A 21,084-nucleotide genomic window follows, 5' to 3' on the forward strand; every position below is an offset into this window, starting at 1 on the left:
TATGAATTTTAATGATGCCATCTTCTTCTTTACTGATGTGACTCACACAAAGACTTCTCTGTGTGAACGAAATATAACACACACCAACTTTTACAATTTTCAGCTCTATATGAAACTTGGTGGGGTTTTTGGTTAGTTGGTTTGTAGTTTGTGGTTTTGTTTTTACTTTTCTTTTTTTCTTTTCTTTCTTTCTTTCTTTTTTTCTTTTTTTTCTTTTTTTTTCTTTTTTTTTTTTTTTGAGGCAGGTTTTCCCTGTCTGTCCTGGAACTCACTCTGTAGAACAGGCTGGCTTCGAACTCAGATCCACTTGTCTCTCCCTCTCCAGTGCTAGGATTAAAGGCATTTTCCAGCATGCCTGGTCCTGTATTGTATTTTTTAAAAAGTATTAAAATTTCCCCTTTGAATACCTTCAAAATTAAATGTTTTTATAACCTTTCTTTTCAGGGCTACTAAACTGGATTAAATTATATTTATTTGGGGAGGGGATAAATCTGGAGGATGGGTCAACTCCCCCAAAAGAGTGTGTGCTAAGGCATAGACAGTGTGTGCCATATGAACGTTATTCTAGAACATTAAACTTGCCATGTTAAATGGATTTCTAGATGTTTCTCCATGCAAGTCTTAGACTAGCCCTCCCTCCCCTTCCCTTTCATGAGCCAAGAAAAGTCTGAACCAGAACAATTCAATTTCAGCTTTTGGAAAAGGGAAGCACAATGAGTCAAACGGTATAAAGATAGTATTGGGGCCCAGAAGGGCGGAGCGTTTCGATTCCTGATGTTTGTTCCCGATGCGTCTGAAGGTCTGGTGAAGCACTCTGGGATGTATGCACAGGCTCATTTCTGAGGCATGTTTGCAGGCTTCGCTTTTACAGCCTGAGACCCCAACGAGCCAGGCTTGTCTTTCGGCCACACTGTCAGACATTGAGTGTTTGGAAGGAGCCCCAGCGAGGCCTCAGGAAGCAGATACTGCCTCTGGACTTATCATCCTCCAGGCGATTTGTTTTAAAGTTCGTAATCTCCAGGGCTACATGAGTGTCCCACATCTGCCCTGAATTGAAAACAGCTTCCCACTAAGAGCCTTGCATCAGAACGGCGGATCTGTGAGTCAGAGAGGAAGCCCAGGGCCCTTTGAACGCATGGCTCACTAGACCACAAGCTCCCTTCATGGAGGACCAAGATTTTGGGGTATGTAGGCTGTGGATTTTCAACTTCTAAGATTTTTGTTTCATTTCGTTTTGGTGTCCTTCTGACCATTAGATGTGGAAGAACAATGGTGGGAACTTTTTGTAAGTATTTTCAGGGCAGCTAAGCAGTGGAGCAAACTCCCAAGGAGTCAGGCAGACTCTGTCTCAGAGCTGCCCTGCCAGATTTTTGGGGTTTTATGACTTGCTCTTTATTATATAAGATACATTGATTTAATTATGCAGATATTTATTGTCCTCTAGGACTCTAAAAAAAGGGGGGTTTTGTAAGCCAAGAAAAGTTTTTACTGTTAAACACCAAAGCTTTTCTACTTTCTGTTTATCTACAAAATCATTTTAAAAGATTTCTACACATGCTAAGAATGAAGGCTGGGACTCTGAACTTCATATTACAAGCCTCTGGGGATCCAGGCCAGCAGAGAAACCATTTACCATCTAATATTCCACTGAAATAGTGTCTCTCTCGGTTTTCTGGGTAACAGTATTCTCTGTGAGAACAATATTTTGAAGACTGAGAAGTTCTCTGCCATATACGTATTTGTGTGTGTGTGTGAATGCTTATATAGATGACATATATATATATATAAACATATATATGGTCGTAATACATGTGTGTTTGTATGTATGTGGTCATGGAAGACAATGAAAAGGAAACAGGAACCACAAAGGTCTGCAAGCCAGGCAGCTGGGCACTGTTCCTGAGACTCCTTGTGTTCTCTTTGGACTCTGTGACTCTTTCTTTTCTCTGCCTCTGAGGAAGTGTTTGCTCTGGTGACTGCTCAATGCAGGCTTGTTGATTGAAAATACAGTGGTGGCCCGGGGCTCTGGAAGACACGTCTCTGGGGATACCTGACTCTGTTGAGTCACTTTCCACCTGTCTCAGTACAGTGGACCCACAAGTTAGGAATAAGCGGTGATGAGTAACTAAGAGGGACCAGCCGGAGAAAAGGCAGGTGAAGCCCATGGGATGGTGGTTACGGGAGGTTACTGGATGGTGGTTACAGTTTGAACAAAGTAACACTTCTGCTGCTTGACTGTGAGAATGTTCGGGAACTCCTAGCAAAGCTGGGAGGAAGACAGTGGCCAGGCCCATTTTCCTTTTCAACTCGGTACAGATGTGTTCATCAAAGATGTTCCGACAGCACAAAACCCCTCTGTTCTGTGTCCTTCCCCCTGGCCTCAGAAACAAAAGGCCCACAACAGCCTAGTTGGCAGGTAATGTTTTCGTCTCAAAGCCCCAATACTGCCTGCTCTTGACTGGCTGCCCACTGACTGGCTCCCTTGAAAAGGGGAAGGATTCTTTATGAATGCCAAAATTCGACTGGAAACTGTGTCATGGGACTATGCCCTCTTAATGCCCAAGAGACAGAGGCTTTATTTCAGAGAAGGAAGCGAACATATTCAGGTTTTGTACTGAATTGTTCAGTGCAGACTGAACAGAGGATCATCAGGTGTAGCTAACCATCCCTGACCTACCTGAGGCCCCTAACTAGCAAAGGAGCTTCAAATCCAAAGGAACGGCAAGTGCAGAGCAGCTCCTACGGAGAGATAATTATGTGCATATCTTAATTTGGTCTGTCTGTTTTATTTTTAAAGCAGGATCTCTTGTAACCCAGGCTAGTCTCGAATTAATTATGCAGTTGAGAGTGACCTTGAAATTTTGATTCCCACGCCCATCTCCAGAGCGCTGGGATTATGGGCATGTTCCATCACCCACGGTTTATGCAGTGCTAGGAACTGAACCCGGGAATTTGTATATACGGGACAAACTAAGCTGTGTCCCCAGACCTGTGCCTTAATTTAGCTTCGTTCGCCGTCCTGTTTAATTCCTCAACCTCAGAAGCATGGGAATAACACTAAGGTCACATAAGCAGAGCCTTTCACAGTGATACACGGATCATGGATTTAGCTGTTGTTACGTCAAGTGTAACCAACAACCTTCTGTCTCTTTCTCACCAGCAGAATGAGCAGGTTTTCACTGTGGTCCGTGTCCTCTTCTTTCAACCCCCTCTTTTTACTCACAGATCCCTAATTTGAAGACTAAGTATTTGGGGAATCTCCCATTAGGGCACCAACCAGCCATGTCCCCGGGTAGACTCACAGACTTCTTACTCCTTGGAAATTCTGAAAGCCTTGTTTGGAATTCATAGCACATTATCACCCAGAAACAAGCTCCCAGCTCAACTCTTGAATGCAAATTTATCCTAGAATAGAATCTTCTAGAAGCTTCTGGAAAAGAACAGAAAGAACGAACATTTGTCTAGTAGTATTAGAGAATAAATTTTACGACATGCACTAGTAATACATGTGAGCGTGTTTTGATGTCCTTAAAATTCTTGCTTGGTTTTACACACCATTGCTTTCTTGATCTCTTTGCCCTGGGTACTTTGTCTTCCTCTACACCCTCAAAGAGTTCCCTGGGCTGGAGTCCAAGCAAATTATTTGTGTATACTTTTCCTCTTGAGGTTTCTTTTCCCTGGACCGTGTTCTTCCCTCTCCAAGTCAGCTCTTGGTCCACTAAAACATCAAAATCATTAAAACTCCCCTGTGATGTCCCAAGATACCTCTACTCCCCGAGCCACAAATCTCTCTGAGAAAACTTTGTACATGGCTTCAGGTGTCTTCTCTGCTGATCTAAAGGTTCAAGGGTGCCAATTAAAGACAATCCTCAGGGACAGGGAGATGGCTCAGCAGGTAAGTGTGTCTACTGCCAAGCCTGAGATCCCTAGGACCCATGAGAAGCAATTTTCATGAGTTAGCCTCTGATCTCCATACATGGGCACAAGCATGCATATACATAGATGTAATAAAAGCCATAAGTTATATATGTAATGAAAGAATTTTAAAATCATTCTGGGTTTAATAGTGCCTGCTTCTAATCCCAGCATCCAGGAAACTGAAGCAGGGAAATAAAAGTTCAAGACCAGACTGAGCTGCATAGGGAGAATGTTATAAAAACGATATCCTCAGAAAAGTTAGACAGTCCTCCTTTCTAATTCTGTATTCTCATAGCATCTTATAAACCGCATTTTCTACTAAAGTTCCCACATACTGTGATATTTGTTTCTGTGTTGTCCCTTCCCTAGGCTCAGAACTGCTTCGAGGTGGGGATTTCCTTGGAACTTACTGCAATGCCTGATGGGAAATAAAAAATTGGCACAAGTGTTCATGTATGCATAATTGGAATTGTTCGTGTGTGCATAATCTAAAGGGTAACAGATACAGGGATAGAAAGATGGAGAAGATACTGAAGGAAGGGTCTTTATTTAGAGAACGTTGGAAAGCCACGTAGGCAGTTGTACAGAGTTCCAAATGAGCATTATAGTCTACGAGTGTGAGACCGACAGAATTTGTCCATCTTCCTCTCGCTTCTGTGTGGGGGAAAGACTGAACAGTGGGTAGGGGCCATGGAGAGGGAACAAAAGGGTTTGTTCCCATTCTGGTCCTCAACACTGCTGCTGGGTGGCCTTGAAGGGCTCTCGTCTTTCTGTTTTCCTTTCTTCTCTCAGACAGCAGTGACACCTGCCTTTAGGGTGTTGTTGTAAGGATTAAATGGTAATCTGTCAGAAAGAACTGGCCAAGTGCTTGAGCTATACAGAGTGGAAGATAAGTGTCGGTAAACAATGGATCTAAATCTGAGCTGGCAGACACCAGACACTGGACTCTGAAGTCAAGAGGGACATAGGCCTCTCTCCCGCTTTGGCAACTGGGTCCCCATCATTTTTGATGCAACATGTCAATAGCCTGACTCCACCTTTCATCCAACCACTTCTCCTGTCGAAAGAAAATGAAATGAAACCCAGAAACGTGTGTGAGGGAAAGAGTTCAGGAGGTTCTGAAGAGGAAGAAAAAAAAATCACCCAGAGGAGAGGTGAGGTGATCTCCGCTTTCCATAGTACAGCCAGGCGGAACGCCATCTTTCCCCCTAACAACGTCTACACGTGCTGTTCCGTTAGTACTCCATTGTTCTTCACACAGGAATGTGAAGACAGGTGCACAGGTGTGGCAGTGCCTTCTTGTCGTCCCAGAGCTCAAGAAGTTCATGAGTTCAAGGTCAGCCTAGCCACCTAGCCAGACACTATCTCAAAACAAACAAATCAATAAAAAAAGAGTATCTAGCTTTGGCAATACTAGAATTTAAACCCAGGGTCTCTTTCATGCCAGGCAAATATTCTTCTGCCATTAAACTCCAACAACACTACTCAAACATCATGTTTTATTTATACATTTAAGAAAAATAACAGAAGAGAGCACTGATTGTTTCCTATATTAGTTTTTGACAGTTTTGTGTTCTAAAATAATTCCATTGTGCCTCTTTTTTTTATTTTTATTTTTTGGTTTTTTGAGACTGGCTGGCCCCAAACTCACAGAGATCCACCTGTCTCTGCCTCCTGAGTGCTGGAATTAAAGGCGTGCTCCACCACCACCCAGCATGCTTTTCAATTATAAGTTTTATTTTTATTTTTTTGTGCATGTGCATTTTGCCTGTACAACACTTGCATGCCTATACCCACAGAGGCCAGAAGAGGATGCTAGATCCCCTGTAACTGGAGTTGAATACTGTTGTGAGATGCTGTGTAGATGCTGGGAACAGAACCTGGCTTCTCTGGGAGAGGAGTCGGTGTTCATAGCCACTGAACGAGCATTCTAACTCCTTGTTCTATTATTTTTATGCTTAATTCTGAGCTCCAATTTCTCCCCAAATTGCTTTGAACCACTTGATCTCATTGTATCATATAAATAATAGGTATTTTGCCAAAGAAATAACATAGTCAACCAAAAAGAAATTCCCATCCAAGAGCATGTTAGATAGGCAAACATTGTATAGGCCTGCCCCTCTTCCATCTGTCAGAAATTAATATTTTAATATATATTTTATTTAATTTATATGATTAATAATTTAATATTATAAGCATGTCCCTGTAAATACTTCCAAGGCTATCTGATTCCCTGGCTGTCTCTGCCAAGCTTATGTTAAGTCATTCGTGTGACCCTTGGATGATTTGGGCATGGTTTTTAGGCGAATAGGAGTATGTGAGAGTTTGTCAGGAAGTTTTGTTTGCCTCTAAAGCATCTACGTGGTAGCTGACCTCTACTTCTGACTTAAAAGAAAGTGAGATGACATCCCGTATCCATCAGGGAAGAAATAACAGCAGAGAGTACGAGGAGCTCAGCGTCCTCCTTGTACGCCGGGAAGGAGAAGGACGAGAGGTGCTTCTTCATCGCTAATGGGTCTGCCCAGGTCTTCATTCCTATTTTTTTCCTTCCCGGATTCACTGAAGAGCAGCTCACCTAAACCCCACTGGTGTGAATTCAGTGCCCTCTGGAGCCCTCGTACATCTGTTCAGGTGTCCTAGAAATAAATATTAAATTAATTTTTAATTTAATTTAAATTCTCCATCAAAAGGCTTTTCGTAAGCTGACTAAAAAGAGCTTAACTGCCCAAAAGTAGGTCAGAGAGAAAAAGGCACTGTTGAATGTTTGAAAGAATCCTAGGTTTTTAAAGAACACATTTCCACAAGTTCAACAAATCCCCATTATAAATTCCAAATTTAGTTATCTGTGCCTACACAAGAACCATTTATTTCATTTGTTGCTTTATTGGTTCATCATTAAACGGCCCCAAGACACAAGAAAATGTGAGACACTAAAACGAAATCTAGTTGTCAACCAGACTTGATTTTGAGTCACCTTTCTATTGGAGAAATGGATATTTAAGGAATTAGTTTGGAGCTAACTGGCTACTGGGTGTCAGGGGACATTTGTGAAAATAAAAAGAAAGGGGCTGGAGAGATGGCTCAGTGGTTAAGAGCAGTGCCTGCTCTTCCAAAGGTCCTGAGTTCAATTCCTGGCAACCACATGGTGGCTCACAACCATCTGTAATGAGGTCTAGTGCCCTCTTCTGGCCTGCAGGCATACACGCAGACAGAATATTGTATACATAATAAATAAATAAATATTAAAAAAGAAAAGAAAAAGAAAGTCCATGAATATAAAAATCTCCATTTCTGGCGCCTAAAATGTAGGAAACACTCATTTTTTTTTCATTGAAGTATTTTGTTGAAGGGATGCCGGATTATTCTGGGCTAACTTGGGCCAGCTGCTCTGTCTCATTACAACCCATTGCCCTCAGTTATAGCACAGCTGAGAGCAGGTTGTCGTTGTGCGTGATTCTCGGATTGTACGTAGGAAGCGTTCCTACAAAGGACAGCCTTCTGGGAAACAAAAGCCCAAGGTTTCCGGAACTTGTTTCCCAACCTCTTACCAAAGGAGCTGCTCTGAGCATTCTGTAAGGTGAGGCCCCGCCCTCCCTCCGTGCATTATGTTAAAAGGTGGACTTGATGCACACATTCAGCGAGGCAAGTGCTGTTCTCATGCCTGGGAAATGGCGATGAGCCGATCACACGAGATCTCACTTTCCTACAGAGCACATCCCGCGGTCCCCTGACATCAGTACCTTCTTGAGGATCCACAACAGAGCGCCCCAGAAGAACTAATCAGTTCCCCATCTGAATTCAGGGTCGGTTCACTTCTCCGGAATCAGAACGTCCTGGGAGCAGTATGTAAACCAGAGTCCTGTCCATAAAAATGAGTGTAGCGCCCCCTGGCGAAGGTCCCATGAAACTCAAGAGACATACACTGACAACAAACTGCGTACTCCAGCAACTAGCGCGCAAGAGTCGCTCAGTTAATTGGATTCCTCTGTTTATTTATGTTGTTTGAATGGCAACCTTTTGTTACCTTATAGAAAAGCTAGTTCAGAAGCTTGCCAGTGAAGAAAAATATCCAGGGATAGGAGGCTTCCTCTAAGCCAGTTCTACAAAAGAGGGATATTTTCGGCCATTTTTGAGGCAGTACAATAGGGTTGAATCGTGTGGAGACAGGAGGCGAGTTTCACTTTGAGGGGTACAGTGGGGTGATCCGTGTGGAGACTGAAGCGACTGGCACACCGAGTGTTGTTTGTTTGACTTGATGTGTGATGGTGGCGCACGCCTTTAATCCCAGCACTCGGGAGGCAGAGGCAGGCGGATCTCTGTGAGTTCAAGACCAGCCTGGTCTACAGAGCTAGTTCCAGGACAGGCTCCAAAGCCACAGAGAAACCCTGTCTCAAAAAACCAAAAAAAAAAAAAAAAAAGTTGCTTAAGCACAGCGGAGAGTATGCTGATAAGAATGTATATTTACACAGTGAAACACAACCATTGAAAATTGAGAGAAAAGCCAGTGCGGAGGTGCGTGACTTCAATCCCAGCTCTCGGGAAGCAGAGGCAGGTGGATGTGTGAGAATTAGGGTGTAAGTCCAGTCTACATAGGGAGTATAGGGAGTTCTAGGACAACCGGGACTGCATAGGGAGACCCCCACCTATAAATAAATAAATAATGAGATCCTAGTATGGTATCCCTTCTCCAGACTCCTGTCTGAGCCTGGCCATTTGTCCTAGCTCACTGGTTGCAGTTCTAGATTCTAAGCCTCATTTCCCTGCTGGAGAAGACTAGGGCTGGGAAAATTCAGATACCTATATCCCAAGGATGCCTGAAGAGATTTCCCGCTGCCTCCCACTCCTCCTCAGCAAGATCGTCACTTGCTTGCCACCAAGCTCGCTGGCCTCCTTTTCCTGAGACATTGGTGGGTCCCTCAATTAAGTCACTTTCCTTTCGAAAGACTGAGCGGACCAGATAAAGAGGAGAGCATGGGAAAGAAACAGATGGCTGGAGGTCAGGTCGCCCACCCTGTCCCCTCAGCAGCTGTGACCGTCATCCTGAAGCCACCTGGGCCCTGTGACAACTGCCACTGGCGCCTGCCACATGCCTTCCGTCCATAGAGCTCTGGTTGGGTGGAATGTAGGCTGGGTGGCTGGGTGGTGTGTGTGTGTGTGTGTGTGTGTGTGTGTGTGTGTAAGAGTGTGAGCGCATGCCGAAAGGTGTGTGTGTGTGTGTGTGTGTGAGTGTGAGCGCGTGCCGAAAGGGGTGTGTGTGTGTGTGTGTGTGTGTGCACTACACACCCAAGCAGTCACAGGAGAAATATCTTGTCATCACAGCACACCATGGCCACAGAAGAACAAGAGCACTGCCCACTTATACCATGAGTGTCTACCCAGATTTCACACTGTGCCAACCATGCGCTTTCCTCAGTTTTAATTCGCCTTCTGGTTTATGAGGAAGTGTGGGGCACACACTAGAGAGTTCGGAGTGATGTCATCTGTAGTATACTTTCTCGTCAGGACCGCCAGCCCACAAATAATGACATGGAGACATAGTTAATTATGAATACTAATCTTTAGCTTAGGCTTATCCCACTAGTTCTTATAGCTTAAATCAATCCATTTATATTAATCTACATTTTGCCTCATAGCTTTTTGCCTTTCATTCATTCTGTATGTCCAACCCTCCCCTCCCTGGAGTCCTTAGCATGCCTAGATTCCTCCTCCTCTTCCTCTCTCTCTCTCTCTCTCTCTTTCTCTTTCTCTCTCTCTATCTCCCTCTCCCCAGAAGTCCCACCTATCTCTCCAGCCTAGCTATTGACTGTTTAACTAAACCAGTCACAACAATATATCTTCATACAGGGTACAATATCCCACCACCGTCATCTGTATCAGGAAAAAGTACAGTAAAAATACATACAAGAAACCAGAAACCCCCAATGCCCACCTGTGACTCTACAGTTTGGCAGCAAAGCACACCAGCTGCTCCATTCTGCGAGACAGAAACCACCTGTTCAGCAGGAACGAGGAACCTACCTGGAGGTTTCTAATGCTAAGAACCAATAGGCAGGCTGTTCTTTAAGCCTCTTTCCATTTTATAAAAGAGTTGCATGTTCACATGTATAAAAATGAAAACTTTCAGGGACCGAGTGCATACTCACCAGCGCTCAAGGCCCTGACTTCGCTCTTTGATCCTCAGCCTTGCCAAACAAACAAAAGCTTGGACGCAAGAAAAAGCGCTGTAATTACAAACCCAGGGACACTCCCTATTCGACGTGTTTTCTTTGGGGCTTTTATTTTTTTTCCTCAGTCTTTTCCAGGACTTTGAAGTCTTATTTTATGCATAATTTAATATTCTGATTTTTCTATTTAAAATTTTATCAAATGGTCCTTGTACTACTAAAACCTCTTTGTGAGCATCTTTTTTGAAGTCTGTGTAACAGAAGTAACATAATTTTCCCAGTCTTTCTTCCTTGCTGGACCTTTAAAAGTTATTTCCAATTTTTCAAATTGGAAAGAGCGCTACGATGAACTTCTGGTATGAACATTTGTCCCCATTTCAGATTGTTTTCTCCCAATACAGTCCCCAAAGGAGAGCCACCCAGTCAAGTGACATGAACATTTTTAAGGCTAAGCAAACCTTTTCTCTTTCATAAGGGCTGTTGAAAAGCTTATTTACTGTTTAATGCCAGACTGTTTAGAGAAAATGAGTAAACCAGCAAGCTCATGGCCAGCATACAACTTAGAAAACATGTCACACTCACAGAGAGAGCCACTCTGAGCTCACCAACAAGTCACATGCACAGGGCGAGCCACCCTGAGCTCACCACAGCCCATCTCCCTCAGCTCCAAAGGAAGCCATTCATTTAAATCTCTGCTCTCGGAGGATTTTTTAAGGGATAGAATTTAAACATGCGGTCTTTCTCTTAAATAATAAGGGTATCGAGTGTAGCTCACTGTGAATTACTGCCTGCACTTGCAAGCCCTGGGTCCCATACTTAGAACCAAAAGCAGGGAGATTCCCAGCCAGCACTGGGTAGGCTATACAGCATCCCAGTATGACCTCTGGGCATTGATGGCACAAGCCACTCACCAAGATGGTAACGAGAGAACCCTACAAGGTTTTGCAAGAAGCAAGTTTGTATCACCCATGCCTTTTATCCAAAAGCTATGTATCAAAGGCTGTGTCTTTTTATCTTTTCCATAAATTTCTATGCATTTCAAGGAAATCTAGGTACTGTTTCACTGACAATGGTTCCCTGTGTATGATGTCTGCATAGAGTTTCGTTGATGATTCCAGGCAAAGATTTTGACCCTTGCTTAACTTTAACTCTTTAAAGCATGTTTATATGTGCATGTGGGGTGTGTGTGTGTGTGTGTGTGTCTGCAGGTGCACATGTGTGCGTATGTATATGTGGGCACATGTGGGTGGGTGAAAGTTCAGATGTTAGAGGTCACCATTGTCTATCTTCTCTTGCCTCCACCTTAACGCTGAGGCCAGAGCTCGCTGATTTAGCTAGTCTAGGTAGCCAGCTTGCTCTCCACATCCTGAAACTGTGACGACAAACAGGTCACTACATTCACACTTCACTGGCTGAGCCATCCGCTCAGGCCTCTTACTCCACTTCTAAGTGGAAACGAAATGGTCCAAACATGCCAGGCTTGCAATCATGGCTTCCCTTGCACTGGGGCTTAACCATGTGATCAAAGAAGCTCCGTCAATTCTCAGCACAACCTTCACAAAGTGAAATTGGCCAGACATCTGGATTTCAGCTTGGGGGGGTGCAAAATTAGCAGCTGTCCCAGATTCTCTCTGAATAACCAGAACCGCAGGCTACCTGTACGTATTAGAGATTAAATGAATCCTGATTTTTAGGGTTGAAGTTAGGCTTTGAATTTCAGGAAAACCTAGATGTAGTCAGTGCCTGTTAACTTTCTATGACCACGAATCTCACTAGAAAATTGAAGTCTTCCCAAAGGACCAGATACCTGGGCCTGGCGGTGTGACTCGGCTGATAAGAGTGCTTGTTTAGCATACATGGAGCCCTGGATTTGATCCCTAGAATCACCTGGTATTCCATATTTGCAATATCAGACTTCAGAAGTGTGGGCAGGAGGATCAGAAGTTCAATGTGATCCTCAGCTATGTAGCAAATTTGATACATGAGACACTGGCAGAGGGTGGGGTTCTTGCAAATATATCATTCCTCTAAAAGGTGTACACCTACACAAAACGTTTCTCAGCATCATGGGATTAAAGACCCTCCTGTCTCTGATTCATGGGCCCTTCTCAAAGAATCCTGTGTTAGTAAGTAAAGCTGCTGTAGGAAGACCACTGTCGGGAAGATTTATGCTGTAGGCATTTATTTCTCCTATTCTAGAGGCTGCAAATCCAAGACAACAGGTCAGCATGATAGGTTCTTTTGAAACCTTTCTCATCGGCTTGGAGATGGCCGTCTTTTTCCTGTATGCCATGTGTTATCCCTTCCATGTGTGTCCATGTCCTACTGTCATGCTATGGAGACACCATTCCCAATGAATTAAGATCCACTCTGATGACCTCATGTTGGCACAAGTATCCATTTCAAAACCCTGTCTCCATGCATAGTCACACTCCGAGAGTCCTGGAGTTAGGATATCAAAATATAAATCTGGAAGGGTGCCCAATTCAGTCCATAGCAAATCCCCGAGCTAAGCACTGTAGGCTAGCGAGTCCAGAGACTTGCACAGCAGAGGCAGAACAACAGCTCAGGTATCACGTCATCCAGTCTTCCATGGCCCTCTTCCAACTGCCTATATGCTTTTTAAGACTGTGGTGTGTTGTTCCAAAAGCCTGCAGGCAAAGTCCAAAGGTTCATTTGAGGTGAGACAATGGTGGAGGTACTTACTACCTTTGCCCTGTCTCTCTGATGACGTAAGGATGAGACTGGTAACCCTCCGGTCCCCTTGGATACCTGTTCAATATCAAATGTAACCTCAAGTTGTCTCCATAGTGGCTTCTGGGGGACCACTGAGGCAATGAAGGGTGCCAGTGTGATCCAGATCCAGGGTTACCTCCTGTCTACTACTAAGATGGTATGGGCTGAAGTCACCTTACAGCCTTGGAAAACAAAGGACTTTGGTTACAAGTGTTGAATCTAGTGGCACATCTGCATCAGGCCTTCTCCCAGCACAGCTGTAAGTGTCTCAGGGACTGCAAACTTTCCTCTTCGTGGAGATCCTACAGTCTCTGCTGCCTCCCTGCAGAGTCCCAAAAACTTTCACAGTGGTCTAGACAGATGGCTCAGTGGTTAAGAGCATTGACTGTTCTTTCAGAGGTCCTGAGTTCAATTCCCAGCACCTATGGGGTGGCTCCCAACCACCTATAACTGTAGTCTCATGGGATCAGATGACTGCTTTCTGGTGTGCAGAAAGATGTACCTGAATATGAAACATCCACATATATAAAATAAATAAATATTTTTAAAATAATAATTTGAGGTAAAGAATAGATATTTCTGGTGTGTGTGTGTGTCTATATGTTTCTCGTGTGTGTGTGTGTGTGTGTGTGTGTGTGTACATATATACACAGGCACTCTTGAGTGTACATGAGCCATAGCCCTCATGTGGAGGTCAGAGTCTGTACTCCCCTTTCACCGTGTGAGTTCCAGATATCAAACTGAAGACTTAACACAAGTGCCTTTACCCACTGAGCCATCCTGCCAATCCAGAGACTTCCCATTCAAGAATTATCGCCTTAACTTTGGAAGGAGTGTATGCAGCCGCTCTCTTTGAATGTCTTTATGACGATTGAATCTGGGGTTTATTTTCCAAGCAGACGTTTACTACATTTTCTGCTTTGTGTGCACACAGGCATGTAATTAGTGAGTGAGTGAGTGTGTGTGTGTGAGTGTGTGTGTGCTTGTGTGTGTGTGATTCCTCTGTTGTTTGCAACACCTCCCAGTTGGGAATCATTTGTAAATTTAGTTAATGAGCATTTAACGCATTCCCTTTGATAAAGCTGTTAAGTCTGAGCGCCACACTGGCATCCCACCAGACATCCCTCCCTTGCAAAAGCCATTTGTGTTTACCTATTCTTAACTGCTTAGTGATGGTGTCTTATTTGTTGGCCCAATAGGGAACTAACCTTTAGTCTTCTCCGGAAAAAAAAAAAAATGGGGCTTGAGTTTTGTAAGAAAATACTTACATCTGTATTCCAAGCAGGTCCACTCTACCGGCAGGCTTTCATTTTCACCAAACAAAGCGAGTGACAGGCAGAGCAAACATTTCAGAGTCACCTTAGCTGGCCCTGCCGGTGACAGCCACGTACAAGCCGGAGCTGTCGGCTTTTGCAAGAACAAATAGCAAACCCAACACCTGTAGTCTCCACCGTCAGCAAGGTTCCCTGGATTTAATTATGACTTGATCTCCAGGAAGGGAGTGTGTGTCAAGTGTACTTTTCAATCACTTAGAGAAAGCGGAGTAGGCGGCAGAGAGACCCTGGGATTTGCCCAGAAGATGAGCCCTCCTTAGCGTCAGCACATCCGGGAAACACACGCTGTTCCAAACTGAAGACTTAACCAGATGCAGCATACAGGGGCTTTAAAAGTCAGGTAGTTAAAACTAAATGTAACCGAAAATCTAGGAGTAAGTAGAAGGAAAAGCGCCAGCCAAATATTCATCTTTACGCAAAACAGGAAGTCATCACTCCGCTTTTAAACAGCTTCTCGCTCCATAAAGTGTGCGTGTGCCCATACGGGGGAGACATGCGTGTGCCCACACAGGGGCAGGCATGTGTGTGTCCATACGGGGGGAGACATGCATGTGCCCACACAGGGGCAGGCATGTGTGTGTCCATACGGGGGGAGACATGCATGTGCCCATATGGAGGGAGGCATGTGTGTGCCCACACAGGGGCAGGCATGTGTGTGCCCATACAGGGAGAGGCATGTGTGTGCCCATATGGAGGGAGGCATGTGTGTGCCCATACAGGGAGAGGCATGTGTGTGCCCACACAGGGGCAGGCATGTGTGTGCCCATACAGGGAGAGGCATGTGTGTGCCCACACAGGGGCAGGCATGTGTGTGCCTGTGTGTGGAAGACAGAAGATAGCTTTCTGAAGTTAGTTCTCACTTTATACCTTGTTAGAGACTGAGTCTCTGCAGATGGACAGCCTACTCCAGGCTAGCCTGTGAGCTTCCAGCCATGCTCCTGTCTCTGCCTCATCCTCTTGACATGGGAATGCTGTGATGTGTGCCACCACACCTAGATTTTTAGGTAATTTCCAGGGACTGAACTCACATCATCGGGTTTGTGTGGCAATTAGCTTGACCCACTATGTCGTCTTCATCATCGTTGTTGTTGTTGTTATTGTTGTGTGTGTGTCCTGCATTCATTCTTCTCTGCTATATTTGTACCCCGTGTCACCTTTCTCTGAGTTCAGAATATTTTAATTCTGCAGTTCCCTACTTCTCAGTAAATGCCTTGCCAGTGTGGCATTCCATGTATTCCTGCGCATGCGTGCACACACACACACACACACACACACACACACTACCTTCAGTCTGTTCTAAAGTCAGAAAAATGGATCCTGGTAGCAGTTAGATTAACAGTTAACATAGCACATTGACAAAAATCTCTTATCTCGATCTGGTCACCAAACAAGGCACAGAGAGTTCATCTTCTGACCTTTAGCCTGCTAGGGGGTTGGTCACGGAAACTGCTGAGTCTCACGCAGGCGCAATTTAAGGACGTGCCTGCACCCTTTGCTTTGTACTGTGCCAAAGAAGGACAAGGAAAAGAAAATCACCACACAGTGTCGAGGTCTAGGAAGCACTTCTAGTCCAAGGCACCTAGCCATCCATACCTGGAGGGAACTGGAGAAGCGCTTTCTATTGTGGATGATGGGAAATGGAAGGGAAACAGGAGCTGCTAGTGTTGACTCCAGGTGGAACAAGAGTGACTCAGCCTGGGGAGACAATGGGCGGTTCACTGCTGGAGACTGGATTCTAAACCTACCTGCTTCTAGGTGCGCCACTGGCCAGAGCCTCTCCTTCATTTTTGCCTTCCTTTTCCATGGCTTCAGATAAAAGGCTTTAGAGCAGGAGAGTAGGCTCCTCCCTCCTGTCTATCCCAAGGCCTTGAGTGTGCCTGTTTTGCTGTGGAGAGCCTGCGGTGTCTGTTATCAACAGTGGTGACCCTTGCCTCGGTAAATAAACTTGATCGGACCAGTCAGCTTCAGAGATACAGGTAGACGGTTGATACTACTGAGGCTGCTGGGTTTGTAAAACCTCTGAAAAGCAGGGACTCTGAACAAGAACAATGAGCTTTATGTTTCATTGTGTGTGGACACACGTGGGTAGGTGCAGATGTAGAGGTGGGGGGAGAATTGCTGGGAGTCGGCCCCTTCCTTCTCCCATCTGGATCCCTGATACTAAACTTAGATCTTCATCACTAACGATGACCCTTATCTACCGAGTCACCTCACTAGCCCAAGGGTGATGAGTTTTATAAATGTGTGTCATGGTTCAGACATAGGGATGCTGCTTTTTTAATATATAACCAAACAGTGATTTCAGATCATTCGTGACAACATTCACGTGGTAAACACAGGTAAGAGCCATGACGCCAGTGAAGAAAGTCTATGTGTTCCTGAAATCATTACTGCTTTTGTCTGAGACCACAGTCAACACTTTTTAGATGCTAATCTTTGATTCCGTTGTGCAGGATTGAAAGTTCTCGTCTACTTCCCAGTTAAGAACTAGGAACTGTGGTACAATAGAGGCATGAATGTTACAGGAGAGACAGTCATGTGATACTGGACATAAGTCCTGCTCCATGAGATGGAAGCCATGCCTACTAATGTTAAGGTCAAGGACCTTAACTGGGTAGTTATGGGTAGGCTGGGTAGGTCACAGGAAACCTACTACTATTACTCTGATGAATAGACATAGAAACAAAACCACTGCTAAAGATATATTGCTATACACATAGATCAATGCCCAGCCCCCATCAGCGAAACTTCTTTTCATAGTGGATGGTAACTAACAAAGACCACAGCTAAACAAGGTGTGGAGCAGGAGAGACTTTGGGGCACTCGGTCCTAAATGGAACGTCTGTATCACACCTGTCCTCTCAAGGTTTAGGAATCTGTGTGGAAGAAAGAGTGGGAAGATTTTAAAAGCCTGAGGTGATGGTGGATGACTTCAAAGAAATGGCATTTTCAGGACCCAACAGGACAGACGCACAGAGACTGCGATAGTCTGCATCTAACCTGCACGGGCTTAAAACAGACGAACCTTCAACACTGAGGTCAAAAGTGGGCATGAAGTCCCATCCCTAGCTAAGGAGCTGTTGGCGTTTGGTTGCTGCTTGGAGCGGAAAAGTTAGTTTTCTTTAATGGAGCTACATCTGGTCCAGCCACCACATTTCAGGGAAAGCCTCAGGCTTAGGAGTCATCCACTAACACAAACCGGACTCCATGGGGGGGAGCATTGTTTAATTTTCTTTATTTTTAAAGAAGGACCATGAAGGTGATTAGGAGGTGGGGGAGGAGCTAGAGGAGGAGAATGTATACAATCAAAATACATTGTATAAATTTCTCAAAAAAAAAAAAAAAGAACTAGCAGCCTGGAATGATGGCTCAGAGGTTAAGAGCACTGACTGTTCTTCCATAGGTCCTGAGTTCAATTCCCAGAAACCACCTGGTAACTCACAGTCATCTGTAGGAAGATCTGGTGCCCTCTTCTGGCCTGCAGGAATACATGTAGGCAGGACACTGTATACACAATTAATAAATAAGTCTTAAAAAAAAACCCTGGGAATTGGGGATGGGTATGTGGATCATTTGATAGGGTAATTGGTTATCAAACATGAAACCCTGGTTTTGTTCTTTGACACAATAAAAAAATCAGTCAAGATAGCATGCATGGTAATCTCATCACTCTGGAGTAAAAGGAGGGGGGAACTAGAAGTTCAAAGTCATCCTCCGAATTACATGAGAGCTAGGAGATATTTTTTTTAAAGTTATTCTAGATTTAGTCTAAAAGTCAAGAAGCTGGAACCAGTGCAATGGTGCAGCTGGCAAAGGCATTAAGACTCATGACCTGGAGGCTTCAGTCTGGTCTTCAGACCTGACATAGCAGAGAACTAACTGCCACATCCATACCAAGGTTCCTGCAAGCCACACACACACACACACACACACACACACACACGATAGACAGACAGACAGACAGACAGACAGATAGATAGATAGATAAACAAACCTTTTTTAATTTAAAAAGATGAAAGAAACAAGTGGAAATTCTTTCTCTGTGCTTGCCCTGCTCTGCTTCATCATTGCCTGGTCTGTGTCACCTGTTCCCAGCATTTCCTGTCATTCTGACCATTATAGCACAGCTCCGTGGCCCAGAAATGACCTTAATATCATCACTTCTTTACAGTAGACACGGTGATTAGGACAGTTCTCTGGAGCTGCTTCTCTTTATTGCTGTTTTCAGAACATTGTTTGATGCACATGTTCAACTCTTTATTATACTGAGGAGTGAATATCATCAAAAAAAAAAAGGAGCCAGGCTATGGCTCAGTGGTAAAACAATTGTCATCATGTGAGAGGTCCTAGGTTTGATTTGATTTCTAATACAGCAATTATTAATTAATTAATTAATTCCTTGAAACTATATTGTCACTTTTTGGTCCTTAATTTTTTGGAAGAATCTTTAAATTTTCTTAAGGGATCTGACCCATGTGGTCACATCTCAGAACAGGACCAGCCAACATGTTCAGTCACTAATGATGCTTTTTGGATGGTGTCACTTTGAGAGGAGCAGCATCTTCAGTGTGGGAGATACCCTTACTGCTGTAGCTTAACGGCGATGGCTAACATGGTAGCGTGACCTGCTTACTGTTCTCTCCTGGATTAGAGTTCAAGCTCAAGATCCTCTGAGTTCTGCATAGCAAAATCACAGTTTGTGTCAGGAAAGAAGGTAAAGTCTGATTTCATCAAGAAATTCCAGGCAGAGAGGAGTGATGGGAGGGGGAGAGGAGTGGAAGGAGGGGGAGGGAAATGGGAAGTGGGAGGAGTCGGAAATTTTTTTCAATAAAAAAAATAATAATAAAATTTAAAAAAAAAAGAAATTCTAGGCAGGGCCTTTGGTGTAGCTGATAACCAAGTTTCTCCTGCAGTCTTTTACCCATAATTCTTCTCTCTTGTTGGAATAACGACACAACTCAGTAATGATCGTTCAGGCTTACTGAGAATCCTCAGAGAAGAACCATCATCAAGTTTCTTAGCTCAAGTTTCCATTCAATAAACTAAGAGGCCTTGAAAGAACCGAGATCGATAGTAAACATGGCCAATACAGCAGAATTCCTGTCAAGATGAGTCTGGGGGCCATTCCTTGGCTGTTGTCACCAAATTTGGGGAGCCAGGAAGAGTTTTTCTGCCTTCAGTCTTCAGAATTTCTTCTTTCTGTTACTTTTCAATTCCATTTTCTCCCCCACCTCTTTTTTTTTTTTAAATATATCTGTATTTTTTTTATTTGACGCATCATAATAGTATCAGTGGTTTGGAAGGTGACATTTCAATGCATGCCTGTGCTATGTAATTAGAATGTTCAGAACCTCAAACATGTATCCTTTTCTTGTACTGGAAACACTCAAGATCCTCTCTGCTACCTTGTCTAAAATATTCAATAGTTTTTCATGAACCATAATCACGCACTGCACTCTAGACCGTCAGATGTTATCTACTTAACCCCTGCCTCCTTCTTCCTGCTCCTTATCAAAATCAGAAAGGAGATGACTTTTCCATTCCACTCTGGCCACACTTAGTCTTACCCTTACATTGAATTCCCTGCAGCATTTGCACCTATGTCCCCTTCTCTGTATCTGAAATTAACAGTCGCTTTGACTAAGGACATCTCAAAGAGGCTGGGCATGAGAGTGAACACCAATAATACAAGCCCCAGGTAGGTGGAGACAGGAAGATCAGGAGTTCAAGGTCATCTTGGCTACGTGGGGAGTTGGGGGCTAGTCTGGGCCATCTGAGACTTGGGATAGGAGGGAGGGGCTGTCTCAGTAACATCTCCAAGTAACCAGATCCACCGCTTATATTCCCATTGTGAGAGCCAATATGGTTAAACTGATATGGGTAAGTGGATAAGGCTGGGTAACAACATTATCAGAGAAAACCCACGCAAAGTCACACCAGTGACACTCACTGCTATAGTAATGCTATAGGATGCTTTATGTACATCATTAAGTCTGTGTCACATTAATTTAACGTCTTGGATTTTACTTGATGACATCTGTAAACATACACATGCACTCTGACTTTCTACTTCTTGGTGCATACAAATTAGTCATCCGCCGAGAAGAGTTTTTCAGAATGCATAATGTCAGTGCACGTATACTTGAGGAAATAAGGGACCAAATATTGGTAAACAGAGCTACCATGCCCTTTTCAGCAGGGATATATCATAACTCACTGATTAGGGCATGGTTGAAAACCAGGGATTAATAATTTGCCCACACTTGCTTCGGGACAGGGGAAGACTGTTAGAGCAGACAGCAGAACTGCCTTCCTTCAGCCTCTCTGGCCTCAGTGTTCAGATCTGTGATATGGGCATCTCAGTGGCTGCAAGTCCTGGAAGTGCTATCTAGAGTCTCCCCAGTCTTGCAATCTTGATGTATCCACAATGTGAGAACCGTTCACCAAGTCTGGGGAGGTAGGCTAAATGTCCTTCAAGAATACTAAGTAAGGAGGAAAAGGATAGTGAGATATGAAAGGAGGAACAAGACTGAACTTATCCACTGAGCGTGGTCCTATTCCTCAAAAAGCAAGAAAAAATGGGGCAAAAACAAAGGCTGGGAATAAAACCACAGCTCCCTGTAACCAAACTCTTTGTAAATGTGATTGAGTTGCTGCTATTTCCCAGGGGACTTTGGGGACTACACTAAAAAAAAGCAGAACTGAAAACTTCAGACTTGTAGAAGGAGTTTAGAGCCAAGAAAGACTGATACGGGTGTCTAAGAGAATGTAGTTAGTTCTCTCTGAGAAAGAACAGCTAGAATTTTGAACACTGGTCCCAAAATCCAGCAGGGGACATAAAACACACTGGACTGGGACAGGAAGGAACTAACTTTGGGAATGTACTTAACAGAGTGTCTTCCAGTGTTACTTGAGACTAGAAGGTGGGCAGA

General features: G+C 44.0%; 1 protein-coding gene across 1 annotated transcript in view; it reads left to right on the forward strand.

The window, feature by feature from the left end:
• The first annotated feature begins 967 nt into the window (after positions 1-967).
• The window catches only part of Sash1 (SAM and SH3 domain containing 1), a 229,949-nt gene continuing 209,832 nt past the window's right edge, over positions 968-21,084 (forward strand). Inside the window, exon 1 of the mRNA XM_041680053.1 lies at positions 968-1,184. Within this exon, the coding sequence (XP_041535987.1) occupies positions 1,164-1,184 (21 nt within the window). The 5' untranslated portion in view covers positions 968-1,163. The remainder of the gene's footprint in view (positions 1,185-21,084) is intronic.

Source organism: Microtus oregoni, unplaced genomic scaffold (assembly GCF_018167655.1).
Source record: "Microtus oregoni isolate MIOR12 unplaced genomic scaffold, Mior012 000033F_ref0000390, whole genome shotgun sequence".
Classification (NCBI taxonomy): Eukaryota; Metazoa; Chordata; class Mammalia; order Rodentia; family Cricetidae; genus Microtus; species Microtus oregoni.